We start from the raw sequence: 17,506 nt of genomic DNA on the forward strand, positions 1-17,506 counted from the left end.
CAGACTCTAAAATCTTACCAATGACCGAAGTCAGGCTAACTGGCCTATAATTCCCCGTCTTCTCCTCCCTCCCTTCTTAAACAGTGGTGTTACATTAACCACTTTCCAGTCCTCTGGGACCCTTCCTACCTCCTATGATTCCTGAAAGATCACCATCAATGCCTCCACAATTTCCTCAGCTATCTCTTTTAGAACACTAAGGTGTAGTCCATACGGTCCAGGTGATTTATCCACCTTCAGACTGTTCAGTTTGCCCAGAACCTTCTCCTTAGTGATGGCCACTGCACTCACCTCTGCCCCCTGATTCTCCTGGAGCTCTATCATTCCATTGGTGTCTTTCACCATTAAAACTGATGCAAAATAACTATTCAGTTCCTCTGCCATTTCTTTCTTTCCTAATCTTACTTCGCCAGCCACATTTTCCATTGGTCCAATGTCGATTTTTGCCTCTCTCTTACCTTTTATATATTGAAAAAATCTCTTCCCATCTTCTTTTAGATTACCAGCTAGCTTGCACTCATATTTCATCTTCCCTCCCCTTATTGGTTTTTTAGTTGTCCTCTGCTCGCTTTTAAAGGCTTCCCAATCCTCTGGCTTCTCACAAATCCTCGCCACTTTGTATCCAGCCCAAGAGCAGCACAAAAATGTTCTCTGTAATGTCTATTAATAATTCGACCAGTCTTAAGCCACTTGTGCAAGTGCAAGTCAAGAATCAAAGACTGCCAACAACTTAACATTAATTGAAGTCATTCTTCTCATCCTCCTTTGAGACTTTCAGCTCAATGGCATCACTGATACATAGGTTCCAGGTCTGTTGGAGGGGGGGCTAGTTCAGGAAGGGGGAACATGGGAGGGGCTGGTTGACCTGGGACAGAGTTGTAGCAATGGGATTGGATCTTCGTGCTGCCGTCAGCCAGGCCACGGCATGGTCATCGTTGTAGCGGGTCTCAGCATGGGCGTCGTTGTAGCGGGTCTACATTTCGGTCTATGGCCTCTGGATAGGAGTCATCAGCCACGAGCCAACCCCTCAGCTGGGCGTGCACCACAAAGGTGTTGAGAACCGTCGAGTGTGCCAGGATGAACCGTTGAGTCGTGCACATTGCTCAGATAGCGGCCGCAGACGTGCATGATGGGTAGCTCATGGTCACACACCAGCTGCATGTTCATCAAGTGGAACCTCTTTCGGTTCATAAAGACTGGACTGTCATGGGCCGGTGCTTGTAGGGGGACATGAATCCCGTCGATCACCCTCTGGACCTGCGACAACCCGGTAACGGTGGCAAACCCCATTGCCCAGGCCTCTTAATGTCCTGTCCCAGTATTCTCCGGTGTGCTCGGTCCACATTGAAGTTGATATTGTTGGTCATTCTGGGTGAGTGTGCTTAACACTCAATTTGGCTCTGTTTCTTTACTTAGCTCTGGAGTCGCCAGGTATCGTTAAGACACCGCCACAAGCTTCAAGGTGAAGTTCAAAGCAATAAAACCATACACCAATTAGTAAGTCCAAACAACTGAGTTTATTATAATACAATTATAATAACTACCCATGCACACGCTAAAAGGATTAAACTTATTCCTACCGCTAAATAAACTAATACTTTTCTCGAAGGAACTGCTGGGTCAGGGAACAAGGCCTCTTGCTCTGCTCTGGTCTGCAGACTTCAGGTTGGTATAAGTTAAAAGGGGTCAGGAGTGCCTATCTCTGGTAGCGATCGTTGTGAGGCACTTACTTGTTGGCGGCTGCTGTCCGAACCCTCTCCTCTCTCTCGTTCAAGGTCTTCTTGGCAAAAGCTGGTCGAGGTGCTGGTCCACGGAGGAGTGTTGGTCAAAGAGAGAGAAGGGCTGGAGGGCTGTATCAGAAGACTGAACCATGTGTGGGACCTGTCTTTTATAGGTCCCAGGGGATCCGCGCCCCTTTGGGCGGACTCCCTTACCTGCTTGGAATCGATTGGGTCTCTTCCCAATCGATATGTTTGAACCCCCCAATCATGGGGCAGTTCCTCGGTCACTGGGGCGGTTCTTGGGACTTATTGTTTTGGGCTTCTTTGGCGCCGAAAAGTCTGGCCTTCCATTCAATGTATCGATCTGTGTTTAACTTGTTTCCATTGTATCTGGGGATCGCCGGGTATCGCCTCATTAGTATGTTAACTGGTTTCTTTTCACAGTGCTGTCTGGTTTCTGCAGCAGTCCAAATATACAAGCGCTTTGCAAGCTGCTTGCTTTACAACATGTCCATTTTCCCTGCATTCCTTGCAATCTTCCATTTTGTGTTGGGCAGTGGCCACCCCAGGTGGCTACAATATATAGGGGCTTTTCACAGTAACTTCATTGCAGTGTTAATGTAAGCCTACTTGTGACAATGAAGATTATTATTATATTGTGCCGACTGGGTATATGGGGTCTCTTTGACAGCATGGATGCACCTCTGCACCAATGCCTGCGAGATCCCAGACAGGTCTCCACTTGGCACTGGAAGGACCCCATGGTGTAAACGTTCAGGGCGACCATCACCTTGGTGGCCACTGAGAGCGGGTGTCCTCCTCCATAGCCCCGCGGTTCCAGGTGCGTCATGATCCAGCAGATATGGCGTACGGTTCCCCCTGCTCAACCGGAGCCTTCGGCAACATGCCCAGTCTGGCAGCTCCTCGAAGGGCAGGCACTGCCAGTACACGAGACCTTAATGCAGTGCCTCCTTCCCAGCTCTTCCTCGGTCTGTTTGGTGAACGGCTCTCTATCCTCACTGGCTGGATCCTGCTCCTCTGGGGCAAGCTCTGCAGCTGCAGGGTCATCCCCAAGCAGCTCACTCGTACAGCCTTAGTGCTTCCCCCAGGGCTGCAGAGGCAAGACAGATGCCAACCATTCCTGGTTGGATCCCTAAATCCATTCTCTGCAGTGGATAAAAGGCAGGCATGTTAGCAATGTGTGTACCCCTATGCCCAATCAGGTCCAATGGGTTAAAAGGTGGCCGTCCCCCATCCCCACACCCACCCCTGGCACTCTGCCCTCCACACCGCACTCCTGGCCCTGTTAGTGGCCGGTATGCATCCTACCGGCAGGTGCACTGATGTCTGGTGCTACCCATGTGAGGGGTATGCTCGGCGGACCCCGTCCACCTGTCCTAGTGGAACTACTGTGGGTGTCCCCTTGCGAGTTAGCGGCAGGGTGGCACCGGGTTGTGGAGGTGGCTGGGGGCACCCATATGGCCGGTGTCGCTCTGCACATCCATGTGCCACAGTGGCCAGTCAGTGGGGTATGCAGCAGGATGGCTGCCGTGGACTTTGCAGTAATGGTGGTCAGTGCCTGGATACCTCGGTCCTGGGAGGACATCCCAACCTCATGGCCCATTCCCTGGTTAACCGCCCCCCTACTCTCACCGGCCTTGTGTGGCACCAACACCCAGCCAGCAACCCACAGTCGTACCTCTGGGAACAGGTCCTACCTCCTTTCTCTCCCTCAGCAACCACAACGCCGGTTTCACAATATTTAAAACCACAAGTGAATCTCGCTGCCGGATTTCCTCCTGGCGGAGATGGAGCATCGCAGGAGCCCCAGAGAATACTGGGACAGGCATGTTAATAATATATCGACAGCATTTACCATATGTGTGATCTAGGATGCTTTCACACTTCTGTCTAGACACCGAAGAAAAGCTCCCGGTGCCGGCATCTACTTCGGCTGACGCCGTATTCTCCGCCTGATCGCGATTTCCAATTCCAGCATCGGCCGATGGAGAATCCAGCCCAGAATCTTCTTTATCAAGGAAGAATGTGATAGATCTATTGTTAACTTTAAATCTGAAATTAATAGATTTTTGTTCGCCAAATGTGATATGAGGCAAAACTAAAATGGAGTTAAGTGGCAGCTCAGTTGTGGCAGTGTTTTTCAAACTTTTTGTCGTCTGACCCACTTTTGGCAATTGACCAACCTTTGTGACTCATGCTGGGTCAACCTCTGCAAAACACGCCAAATCACCTTTGTGACATACGCTGACCGACTGTCGCAACACACATGTTCACCTATCTTTTATTGCGAAAGGGGAGCCTGCTTTTTCCTCACAATCTCACATGAATCTGGTTTAAAGGAGCAGAGGACAATGTGCATATCAGGTGCAGACTTCAATCAATTTCTTTGTGCTGTCTTCACCTTTATGAAAATGGAAAATCCAACCTCTCACATGTAGCTGGTCGTGAAGGGCAATAGCAACAAAATGCGTATTTTACTCAGCACTGGATATTCCTGAGAGATGCTACACCAGAATGCTGACAGCCTTGAGGGCTTTTGGTGCTAAATGTGGTATTAGAGGTAAGCTGCAGCAGCGTAGTCTTTTAATTTGAAGTCAGTTCTAAGTTAATGACTGACTCTGGAGTCTCAACTTGAAAAGGAATTTTTCACACATCACTTCTCTTTCAAATTCTGAAACTTCTCTCATTTGCCAGTAATTCCCTGCATATAATACACAGAGGCTTTGCCTCCTTATTTACAGTGTCACAATTGAGAAAACCATATCTCAAGAAATCATCTTTATATTTCTTTGTTCTGAGTAAGTTTATATATTTGGGGCCATAAACCTCGGTCCTGTTCTGGACTCTCCTGCGCAGCTCTCTCCAGCAGATTCTGTTGTGAGGTCCTGTCCAATCAGTAAACTGCCTATTAGAGTCTCTGGCAGTCTCTGACTTTTAAGAAAACCATTGATTGTTCACAGTTCACTTGCCTTGCTTGTCAGCAGCTGCAAAATCGAAGAAACTCTGCTTGCTGCTTTGGCGCCAATAGTACATCCCTGGATGATGCATCAGGTCAATTCTACGAGCAGGGTGCGTGACCTGCTCTCTTTGCAGTCGCTTCTGGCTGGAAGACTCCACACAGCCTATCTCCATTTAATAAGTGGCAGTGGCCGCAATTCTCATTGTAAAAGCTGGTAGTGGCTGTTGGGCGCTTCTCCCGCGTTTGGGATCACCGTGGGGACGGTGGTGCTGATCGCTCCGTAACCCTGCTGGCACCCGCCTGCGACCGACTTGTGAGTCGCGACCCTGAGTTTGAAAACTCCGCGTTATGGGCAGAACAAATTCAAGGGACTAAACTGCCCTTTTCTGTTCCTGTGCAAATAGATGCACTTTCATTTAATAAAATTATATTTGTGAAAATGAAACAAAAATAAGTAAAACTGAAAGAAATAGCTAATTGAACCTCCTTAAAATATAATTAACTAGAATGCATTACCCTGGCTCGCCCCATGACAATCTCTCGGCACCCTCCATGTAAATTGTTATCACAAGCATTCGAAATGCCTCAACATGGGTCTGTGATATTTTTTACTATGTCTAGTAGTCCCTCCTTATTCTTTGTTCATCAGTTATGTTGAAGAAAAATTTGGCAGCCCGGCTTAGTGAAGAACAACAAAGTGTCTGCAATCACCTTTATATTATTGAGGTTAACCTCCTCAAGCTCAGGGTCATTTTCCATAACTTGCTTTAGGGTTTCTTCCACATCTGTAGAGTTTGGCAGCTCATCTGGAACCGGCTTATACTGAGTGGGTTGAATGACACCTGATCAAGGGAGACAAGCTGAGTGTTGACAAGCAGGTACTGCAAAATAATTATTTTCCAACATAAAACTGCTCACCATTAACGCTCGATGAAGTTCAATAATTTAGGCAAAATATCCTATTAATTTACGAAAATTCTACATGCTGCCGACCAGGACCGATGTTGGAAGCATGGAACATGGGTAAGAATGGTACTAGCTCATTCACCATTCCAACATTATTCTGTACCCAGATCCAGGAACGTTGGTAAGAATGGCACCAGCTGACAAATCCCAAAGTTTCTCCTCAGAGTGTAAGCAGCTCAACTCTGACACCTACATGGACGAGGAGTTACCTCGCCCTGCCAGTCTCATTAATGGATATGACTGTCTGGATGGTAATGACTCAGGCATTTTAAATAGATGGTCTGTCAACCCGAAATATCATTCTATCTATAATAGCATTATATAGAATGAATAGATTTAAATACCTAAAATAAACCATTTCATTTTGAGCTAGCACTGTACTGAAAATATAGTTACATTTATCAATAACACATTTTCAACCAACCTGGGATCTGACACAGAACAACCCCAGCCTTTAAAATGCTGTTCTACACAACTTTAAATTTTACTCACTGTTAAGGCCTTCCTTGTTCACTATGGTGCTACTGGCAAGGGCTTCATAATATTGCTGGTTGCTCATCAGCGTGTGCATGCCAAGGATGGCTAAAAAGAAAACAAAAAGGCACGCAAGGTTAAAGGAAACAGAGACTGTAAAGTGATCGAACTTCAGGCACTCAATGCAGAAAAAGCAGGAAAAGGTGAACCACATCGCAGCTCAGAAATCAAGAATTAGCAGAGTGCGGATCTTCTCATTCAAATTAACTCTCAGTTAAGTTTGTAAATCACTGACGCCCCAACATTTTCAGCAAATTGACAGCTCCGTTTTTATTTAACTATTACCTCTCAGGGTATGGGTGTTGCATTCATTTACCATCCCAGATTGTCCTTATGAAGGTGGCGGTGACCTCCTTTTTTCCATCACTGCAATCTGTGTGATGAAGGCACCTCAACAAGGCTGTTAAATTAGGAACTTGAAGGATTTTGACCCAGTGATAATGAAGGAACAACTAACCCAAGACAGGGTGGTGATACTTCTAATATATATATCTGCTTCCATCCTTCTTCCAGAGCAACTTTCATTTATATAAGACCTTTAACATAGTAAAACATCCCAAGGTACTTCACAGAAATTTTTTTTTAAAAACTTGTTTTTATTCAAGATTTTACAGAATTTTTACGAAACCACTACCAAAAGGAGGAAAAAAATTAACGAGAAATCCATCCACAACCCATACAGTTCCCCACCTTCCCCCACCCCCCCCTCCCCCCGGTTTGCTGCTGCTGCTGACCTCCTCACTTAACGTTCCGCAGAAAGTCAAGGAACGGTTGCCACTGCCTGGAGAACCCCAGCAAGGACCCTCTCAAAGCAAACTTTATCCTTTCCAAACTTAGAAACCCAGCCATGTTACTAACCCAAGTCTCCACACTTGGGGATTTTGCATCCCTCCACATTAACAAGATCCGTCTCTGGGCTACCAAGGAGGCAAAGGTCAGGACTCCAGCCTCTTTCGGCTCCTGCACTCCCGGATCTTCTGACACCCCAAATATCGCTGTCCCCCAACTCGGTTTTACCTGAGTGTCCAAGACCTTGGACATAGCCTTTGCAAAGCCTCGCCAGAATTCTTTAAGCGCCGGGCATGCCCAAAACATATGGACATGGTTTGCTGGGCTCCCTGAACACCTCACACACCTGTCCTCCACCCCAAAGAACTTGCTCATTCTTGCCGCTGTTATGTGCGCCCGGTGGACCACCTTAAACTGAATCAAGCTAAGCCTGGCACAAGATGAGGAGGAATTGACCCTGTCCAGGGCGTCCGCCCACAGGCCCTCATCCAGCTCCTCACCCAGTTCCTCCTCCCACTTGCCCTTCAGCTCCTCCGCCTCCTGCAGCTCCTAGTATATGTCTGATACCTTTCCGTCTCCTACCCACATGCCCAAGACCACCCTGTCCTATATCCTGCGGGAAGGCTGCAGCGGAAATTCCAACGCAGCAGCGGAAATTCCATACTTCACAGAATTTGACACCAAGCCGCGTAAGGAGGTATTGGAACCAGAAAGTAAAAGCCTTGTCAAACTATAGAGTGTGTTTTATAGCAGGAGGGAGTGTGAAGAGGCTGATGATGGAGAGGTTTGATGTATATCTGCATGAAATCACATAAATTATGGTTCCTTCTATTAAGAACATTACAGTATGTAGAATATTGTGTTGAGCTGCAAAAATAGTAACAGGAAAATAAAAAGATGACTAAAGGATTGAAGATGATTTTTTTCAATGCTGCAAACTTTATTCTTTTATCACTTGTGCCGACTTGCTGAGAAAGATGCACCATTTAAAACAGAGGAGCGCTGTATTTAGCACCACAATACCTCACTTCTAGATTTTCATTTGATGCCATACAAATATTAGGATCTCAGTAGAAATCTATAACTTTTAAAAAAAGAAGTTTGGGTTCTCAGTTATTAACTGAAAGTATTATGCCACAAGATTTTAATGTTAAAACAAAAAGAATACTGTACAAGAGTTAATCAAAGAGAATGCTATAACGCAACACGATGGGGCAGATCGTCCAAGCAGTGGCAATGCCAGTCGTGCATCAGTGCTTCCACAGGGTCCTGAAGATCATCTTCAGTCACTGATCTGGAGACCGTAAGATTTGCTCCTTTATTTCGTAAAAATGTGCACTCAACGGCATACTTCCCATTCCACTTAATTTTGACCAAAGAGTTCTGCTTTATTTTACATATCTTGAGGGTTCCTTCACTTCTCCAAGCTCTCAAAAATTTGCTTTGATTCTCCTCGGTGTTCACGCTATTCTCTGAGGTACGAGATTTCTTGGTGTCCTTTCACTAGTATCTGGTGAGATGAATTTTCCAACTCTCCCTTTAGTATCTCACAATTGTGGACTCTCAAGCTTGGGCCTCATTGCATTCTTACTTCAAATCAGAAGACACAGTTGACTCCTGATAGCCCTCTGCTAGCGGAGAGATTTGATGTGTATCTGCATGAAATCGTATAAATTATGGCTTCTTCTATTAAGGACATTACAGTATGTAGAACATTGCGCTAAGCAGCAGAAATAGTAACAGAAAAGTAAAAGGATGAATGAAGGATTGAAGATGATTTTCAATGCTGCAAACTTTACTCTTTTATCACTTGCAGCCACCTTGCTGAGAAAGATGCATCATTTAAAACAGAGGAGCGCTGTAATTAGCATCACAATACCTCACTTCTAGATTTTCATTTGATACTATCCAAATTTTAGGATCTCACTAGAGATAAATAACATTTTTAAAAGAAGTTTGAGTTCCCAGTTATTAACTGAAAGTATTACACCACAAGATTTCACGTTTAAACAAAAAAAAATACTGTACATGATGTTGTATTTGGTCCTTTGTACTTTGCAAAGGAACCCACCAAACACTTCGACGTGTCCAAACCAGAATCTTACATTGAGTCTTGTGTGGTAAGATAGCAGTCTGATAAAGAGCACGTTATCATGGAGTCTGCTAACTACTCCTCTGGAACTTCCACCTAGCACTGACCATTCACATGTATGTCTTATTACCCTCTCAATCTTCTTCTGAAGATGGCCAGATGTGTCTCCTCTTATATCGGAGTCACAGGTCACATAACCTTGGTCTAGAGACCACATGGTGTGTCTGTACTGCCACCTGCTGGTTTGGAGGTCGCACACCATCCATCTATAATATAATCCATAAACATATCACCACACACATAGAACATAGAACATAGAACAGTACAGCACAGAACAGGCCCTTCGGCCCTCAATGTTGTGCCGAGCCATGATCACCCTTCTCAAACCCACGTATCCACCCATAACCCAACAACCCCCCCCCCAACCTTACTTTTATTAGGACACTACGGGCAATTTAGCATGGCCAATCCACCTAACCCGCACATCTTTGGACTGTGGGAGGAAACCGGAGCACCCGGAGGAAACCCACGCACACAGGGGGAGGACGTGCAGACTCCACACAGACAGTGACCCAGCCGGGAATCGAACCTGGGACCCTGGAGCTGTGAAGCATTTATGCTAACCACCATGCTACCCTGCTGCCAAGTTAAACACAAGTTAAACAAAGCAAACACTATAACTTAACACAACGCCACAGATCTTCTAAACAGTGGCAATGCCAGTCATGCATTCCAGCTGCTTCCCACCACCAAGTGCCAGAAGCCGTCTCTTGGTCTGTTTCCGGACTCTTCCAGTTCCAGACACAAATGACCCTTTCAGTGAGAAAGCACAGATAAACCCCGAAACAAAATTTCAAAAAGTATCCTCTGTGTGCACTGGGACCCCCAGGGCACTACGGGCACTGTCCGGGAGGAGGATGTGCTGGAGGCCAACTGGGGCCAATCACCAAGGAGACAACGGTAGTCTCCAGTTCTTCTGAAACCCTCCCTCCTGACATCAGAGGAGGGCCTCCCTGGTCCTCTGGGCATGGCGGACCCTTTCCGCCGCCTGTCCTCCATCCTCCGGCTCCTCCTGCGGGTCCTCCCCATTCATCCTCCATCCCCTCCTGCTTTGTCTCCTCCTCAGATGAGGCCGCATGTCACTGCTCCTCCTCCACCATGTCGCCCCGCAGCTGTGCCTGGTTATGAAGGGCGCAGCAGACCACCACAAAGCGGGAGACCCTCTGGGAGGTATACTGCAATGCACAACCAGAGTGGTCCAGGCATTGGAACTGCATTTTGAGAAATCCGATGCACCGCTCAATGACAGCATGGGTGGCAACATGGGCCTCGTTATATCAGGACTCCGCCTTCAGTCTCCGTCCTCTGCATTGGTGTCTTCAGCCAGGACCTCAGCTGGGTCCCCTCATCCCCCAAGAGCCAACCAATCATTCTGGGATGGTCTTTGAAGATGCCTGGGATCTCCGAATGTCCCAGGATGTAGCTGTCATGCACACTCCTTGAGTAACGTGCACACATGTGCATGATTTGGAAGTGGTGGTTGCACACGAGTTGAACAATCAGGGAGTGGAATGCTTGCCGTTAATGAAGGACATCCCTGATGCCCCGGTGCACGTACGTTAACACACATGCTATCAATTACCCCCTGGACCTGGGGCGTCCTGACGATGATGGAGACTCCTGCAGCCCGGGCATCTTCATGGGCGTGGTCCAGCTCAAAATTCATTGGGCGGGATTCTCCAATCCCCCGCCGGGTCGGAGAATCGCCGGGGGGGGGGGCGTGAATCATGCCCCCGCCGTCCGCCGAATTCACCGCCACTGGAGATTCGGTGGGGACGGGAATCGCGCCGTGCCGGTCGGCAGCCGCTTGTAGTGGCCCCCCGGAGATACTCCGACCCGCGATGGGCCGAAGTCCCGCTGGTTCTTTGGCAGTCCCGCCGGCGTACATTAGACTAGGTCCCCTACCGGCGGGACCTGGTGGCGCTGGCGGGCTCCGGGGTCCGGGGGGGGGGGCCGCGGGGCGATCTGGTCCCGGGAGGTGCCCCCACGGTGGCCTGGCCTGTGATCAGGGCCTACTGATCCGCGGGCGGGCCTGTGCCGTGGGGGCACTCTTTTCCTAAGCGTTGGCCGTGTCAGCCGACGCGATGGCCGACGCGTAGGTGAAACCCCCCACTGCGCATGCACGGGGATGACATCAGCAGCCGCTGAGGCCCCGTGCATGTGTGGACTTGCGCCAGCTGGCCCAGTCCCTTCGGCCCCATCTGGCGCGCGCCAACGGCCTTTCCCGCCGGCCGGCAGGGCGCAAGCCACTCCTGCGCCGGCCTAGCGCCTGAAGGTGCGGAGGATTCCGCACCTTTGGGGCGGGCTGACGCCGGAGTGGTTCATGCCACTCTGTCCCGCTGGGACCCCCTGCCCCGCCGGGTACGGGAGAATCCCGCCGATTAAGAATGATGCCTGGGCATACAGGGCATCCGTGACCTCATGCATGCACTTGTGGGCTGTAGCTTGTGAAATGCCACACAAATCCCCACTCGAGCCCTGGAATGAAATGGTGGCATAGTGGTTCAAGGGCACCAAGAGCTTTTGTTCTCCTCCTCCACGGGATGTCAAGTCCATGAGGACATGGCACAGGTGCTGCACTGTCTTCTTTGTTGAGATGGAGACTGCTGTGGCACATGCTGTCCGTCATCGCCTTGAAAGACCAACGAAGCCTATACACCTTGGGCCATTGCTGACGCCCCCCTCTGGGCTTCTCCTCGGCCTAATGGGCTGCCGGGTCTTCAGAGTGTGCAGCGGTCCCCTGCACACAGGGTGCCGCCTCTAGCCTGTGTCGATGCTGCTGTCTTTTCTTGTATCTGGCCCCCTGGGCTGCCACTTGCACCGCGAGGACAACCCCTGCGAGACCGACACCACCATCAATTTTGGCATCTGTAAGAAATTGGAGAAGGAGAGAGACCCACAATCAGTTAGGACGTCTCCCTGCGACCCTCAAATCCTCCAAGCCTCTTCCACTCTTACATGTCCCGCCTTCTCTCACAGTGCCATCCAGCGAGCCAGTTATCCTGGAGTATCTCGCTCTGCTCACTCGCTCCCCCACCGCCCACACAAACATCAGGAGCGCCTCGACCCCAGACCCATGAGGGAACATTATGGAGACCATGCTCAGGTGCCCTCCCCTCATCGACACAGTCACCCTTTGGTTGCGAGGATATTGCCCAGTGCAGAAGCCCAGCTCTTGAGTGTTTGATTGTTAGCTGCTGCCTCTATGATAATGATGTTTCTGGAGATCAGGCAAAGTGTTCAGGCTTCAAAAAAACGGCACTGAGGACCCGGATTCATTCCCAGCCCTGGGTCACTGTCCATGTGGAGTTTGCACATTCCCTTCGTGATTGCATGTGTTTCACTCCCGCAACCCAAAGATGTGCAGGGTAGGTGGATTAGACATGCTAAATTGCCCCTTAATTGGAAAAAAAAAGAATTGGGCGCTCTAAATTTATTTCTAAAAATTAAAAAGTAAAAAAAAAAAAACAAAGATTTTGAAAATCAACTACGAAATATTCCACATATCATACCAACCATTAAGTAACCAGCAAACGTCACCGTTCCATATTGGTACCAATACAAAGTTACATCAGCCCATTTTCACAAAAAAACAAACAAACTCACAATATCACCCCTTGCAGGTTTATCAATAGAAACTATGGATAAGCCTGAGAATGTGTTATCATGCCGTAGAAATGATTTGTCTATCAATGTGACTTGTGCCACATATCAGTGCCATTCTCCATCCAGGAGCCGCAGCTGTGCAGCAGGCCCTCCCACACGGGCCTATCTCACCGCAACCAAATCCTGTCGTCCATTGACGTTTAAGGTGCAATTGAACATTCTGGACTTCCAGCGTGTTCGACCCTATGGTGCAGCGCCAGTTAAATGCAGCACTCACCACAACAACAGCAATCTGCAAAAGCATTTCTTCAATGGCATTAGCAATTGGCCCATTTGGAACAATGTTGCACATTAAGTCCTGTTGCGTCTTCTTGCTTCAAACCAGATTGCCTTCTGTACTCCCCCTGAGCCCACTGTTTCAGGGCCCAGATATCTTGAAAACATGTGTCCTTCTATCAAGCTACAGAAAAGGAAAGAAACAGCAACAACAGCCTCCAGGCATCTGCAGCCACCAGCAGGAGCAGCAGCAAACATAACCTGCAGCTGTGAAGTACTCTTACAACTAACAAGGCCAATTCCTTATTAGCCTACATCTGTGAAGTTGGAGGCTACTCACAGTCAAAGGGAGTTAAAGTGACCATCAGCATATAACCAAGAACAGGGCTCTGTCCTGGAAGTGTTTGATAGGACAGAGAGGCAGCAGTTCTAGTTGCCTGTTATGGGTATCCACAATATTTAAAGTTGGCTTGAAGGCCTCACAGACGAAAAGCCCCTCACCGTGCACTCCCCCGGGGACTCCCAACCTGGAATGCTACAACCTCCTGACCAAGTCCAACCCCAACCCCGAGAAGTCCCCCACCTCTCCAACCACTGGTGCAGCAGCTCCACTGCACTTGAGCTGCATGCCCGAAAATGGAAATGGCTGGTCACCTCATCAGTTCCCCTCAGCCGCCATTGTGGCAGCTTCACATTTAAAAAAAGGAGTATTAAACGACGCATGCATGATATCGCGCTGGGGACTTGGTTAATTCCTGGAAGGCCATTACATTCATCTTCAATCTCATGAGTGGATGGAAATTAATGTGAATTGGGGTTGATGAAATCCTCGCCATAGTTGGGCGAATCTGGAAACGTGAGCGGGCCGATGAGATGGAAAATCTCGAACGGCGCGAATCTCGATTTTGGCATTTACTGATATTTAACCGGTGCGCCCATATCCGCGTCAGGTGCAACACCGTGGTTAAGTCATGTCCATTAACTTGTCTCTACAGATTCTACCAGGCCTGAATATTTCCAACATCCACACCTTTTTCTTTTGCTTGGTGTTTGTTTGATTACGCTACTTTCTCTTTAACTTGGTGCAAACAGTGCAGAAGATTGCAGAATGTTGTCCAGTGTTAAATTTCCAAGATCTTTTGCGTTATTTAAAACCATTGTGCTAGAGGCAGGACTCTGTGGCAGCCTTTTAATATCTGAGTCAGTAGGATCTGGATTCAAACGCTGCTCCAGCCAGTTCCTGTAACTGGAGACCAGATGCCTGATTCCAGAGTGGGTAGCTCAAGTCAGGAAATATCCTGACCCAGCTAACCCGTCTTGATAGAAAGGGCACAGTCACACACAATTTTTGCTCCTGATGCAATTATGGCATAATTGAGTCAGGCCTGGAGCCTCTGGAGGCAGTTTGGCAGCAGACATGGAGGCAGAGAGTGTTGAGGTGGGTTGGTGAGATTTTTGCCCAGTTTTATAAAAGCCTGTTAGGTCCTCTAACCTTCACCCCAAACATCCACTGACACACCTCCCTCATTCCCCGTATCACTTCCATGCCACATCATATCCCCATACCACTATAGCCACTCACCCAGTATCCATTATGGGGAGACCTCAGGAGCCAGGTGGAGATGAAAACAAATCCTAACAATCTAATATTACTCTCACTCATACACACTTGATATCGAAAACTTGTGAAACCCAAATATTTTAAATCCCAAGTGGTCAATCTGTTTTGATTTTGATTTGATTTGATTTATTATTGTCACATGTATTAGTATACAGTGAAAAGTACTGTTACAAAACAAATTCCTATTCAGAATTCCTATCTCAGAATTGTCATTAAACGGTGAATTTAGCCTCCCTGCTGAGATAAGTACCTTTGAAACACAATCAAAAAATTCTCAATAGCTCAGCTATAATAACAGGCCTTGGGAAAAGTCATCAACAAAGTCAATTGAGGCTGCAGAAACAGATGGTAATGTTGTTCTTCAAGCTGCACCAAATGACCTGTTAACCAATGCACAGCAGTCTTCATGTCTTTGTTTTTTTCTCTAACTGACAGCTGTGGTTTAGTTAGATTTATTTTTAAATAGCTGGATTTTTAAATCATTTCAGATCATAGTACTTGAAACAGACCTTTTCTGCCCTTCAAGAGTGCTTTCATCTCCTCCATCGAAATGTGACACCAACACTCTGGGTTAAGGCCCTCGGAACAGCAAAAATGGGTATGTTTGAACTCAGCACTGATTTCAAACAGCCCTGCTAAGTTTGTGTTTCCCGCTTGTGCAAGTCACAGCCCCATCCCCTTTACCCTACTGGCAGTAATGCAATCTGCCAGAAATAGGGGCACGACCTCAGCATCCTGATCCCATCCACCATTTCCAAAGGCCTCCAGAGTGGCGCAACTCCATGAAAGTTTAGCCCGAGAGCTTTCATTCTAAATCTAGCAGGAACCTCGTGGGTGGCTTCTATCACCTTTAAGGTTTTGGGAACTTACACAGTCCTAGTATTATAATAGGGCTAACCACCTTACTGGCTGGTATAAATATTGTTTCAACCATACAAGGAGAATTTATAATAATGATCTTATTGTCAGAAGTAGGCTTACATTAACACTGCAATGAAGTTACTGTGAAAATCCCCTAGTCGCCACATTCCGGCGCCTCTTTGGGTACACAGAGGGAGAATTCAGAATGTCTAATTCGCCTAACAGCATGGGCGCAATTCTCCACACTCACGACGGTGCGGAGAATAGCGGGGTTCGTAAAATTTTACGGCCACGCTAGTCTGACGCCCTCCCGCTATTCTCCCCCCCCCCCCCCACGCCCGACTCCCGATACGAATCGCTGCCGCCGTTTTTTTACGGCCAGCAGCGATTCTCAGCTGGCCGATGGGCCGAGTTCCCAGCCCTTTACGGCTGTTTTTACGAACGGCAAACACATCTGGTCTGGCCGTTCGTAAAAACGGCCGTAAAGTCCCGATTTTTAAAACCATGGCACCGATTGGCACGGCAGTACCACGGCCGTGCCAAGGGTGCCATGGGCCCGCGATCGGTGCCCACCGATCGCGGGCAGCGGGTCCGATACCCGCGCACTCTTTGTCCTTCCGCCGCCCTGCTGTATCACTTCGCGGGGCGGCTGAGGGGCATCCCGGCCCGCGCATGAGCGGGTTTCACGCAAATGCGCGATGACGTCATCCGCGCATGCACAGGTTGGAGTCTTCCAATCCGCGCATGCGCGGCTGACGTCATGTGACGCGTCAGCCGGCGCAAACTCTGGCAAGCGGGCTTAACGAAATTCGTTAAGCCCACCAATGCCGGAGTTTACGGCGGCGGCATGCTAGCCCCGACCGGGGACCAGAATCGGTTCCCGGTCGGGGAGGGGGAGGCTGGCGTCAAACCCGCCCGGATTTGACGCCAGCCTTACGATTTCTCCCTCTCTGGGAGAATCGCGCCCCATGTCTTTCGGGACCTGTGGGAGGAAACCAGAGCAGCCGGAGGAAACCCACGCAGACACGCGGAGTACGTGCAGCCTCCACACAAACAGTGATCCAAACCGGGAATCGTGCCTGTGACCCTGGCCGTGAAGCAACAGTCGCAGCTTGTCAGACCATTAACCAGTCTCCCAGCCCTTATGCTACTTCACAGTATCCACTAGTGTGAGAATATGAGAACTATGCAATGCTAGTTAAAACTTCATAGAACCAGCTTCAAAATCAGGCAAATAATAAGTTGTGACAGGTCCAATGGTGACAGGTATGAATTGGTCTGTACCAATTCAGCCAACCTCACTCAGAAATTATTGAAATATTGTCTTCTGTACCCCAGGCCAGGGGGTGGGGGGCTGCTGGAAAATCTCTGGGAAGTATGGGATGAGAACAGGATTGAACTTCACAGTGTTACCCTCCATATGAATTGCCCATTTGTTGGAGTTACTCAGGACTCAAAAACCACATCCAGCCATCACATTCAGGAGTGAGAAGCGGGAACAGCACTGGGGTAAAAAAATTCTTCGTAACACTCTCTTGTGTCACAGATTAAAATGTCGCAATAATTATATCTCAACATACTTAAACTGGAAGGAATTCTTTTATAGTAACAAGATGCTGCAGGTAATAAAAAATAGAGAATTAAATTCCTGTTTGTGCTAATTTTACATTCATGCTTACTCTATCAGTAAATTAGCAGAGAGGAACTTTGCTCAACATGCATTGTGCCAATGTTCTCATTAACCAGATTGAAGTTTCAAAAGGCCAAGCAGACAAATCTTGGAACTATCTTCTGTCTGTTGAACAGGCAGCAGCAGCACATTTTCACAGCAAGAAGCCAGCCCAGAACACATTCACTTAAACAGCAGCACAGCCTGCGACAGTCCTGCATTCACCAGCTGGTACAGTCACACCTTCATGTTCGTACAGTCTCGCGTTTACCAGCTGTGACATGACACAAACAATTAAGAATTTCCATGGCTGATGATGATCTTACAATCC

At 48.1% G+C, this 17,506-nt stretch overlaps 1 protein-coding gene across 5 annotated transcripts in view; it reads right to left on the reverse strand.

The window, feature by feature from the left end:
• tmod1 (tropomodulin 1) overlaps positions 1–17,506 on the reverse strand; it is a 142,776-nt gene that overhangs the window by 28,831 nt on the left and 96,439 nt on the right. For all 5 annotated transcript variants that reach the window (XM_038804588.1, XM_038804592.1, XM_038804587.1 and 2 more), the window contains exons 5-6: positions 6,160–6,249; positions 5,413–5,543 (exon numbers count right to left, since the gene is read on the reverse strand). In XM_038804588.1, coding sequence (XP_038660516.1) covers positions 5,413–5,543; positions 6,160–6,249 — 221 coding nt within the window. The remainder of the gene's footprint in view (positions 1–5,412; positions 5,544–6,159; positions 6,250–17,506) is intronic.

Source organism: Scyliorhinus canicula, chromosome 8, assembly GCF_902713615.1.
Source record: "Scyliorhinus canicula chromosome 8, sScyCan1.1, whole genome shotgun sequence".
NCBI lineage: Eukaryota > Metazoa > Chordata > Chondrichthyes > Carcharhiniformes > Scyliorhinidae > Scyliorhinus > Scyliorhinus canicula.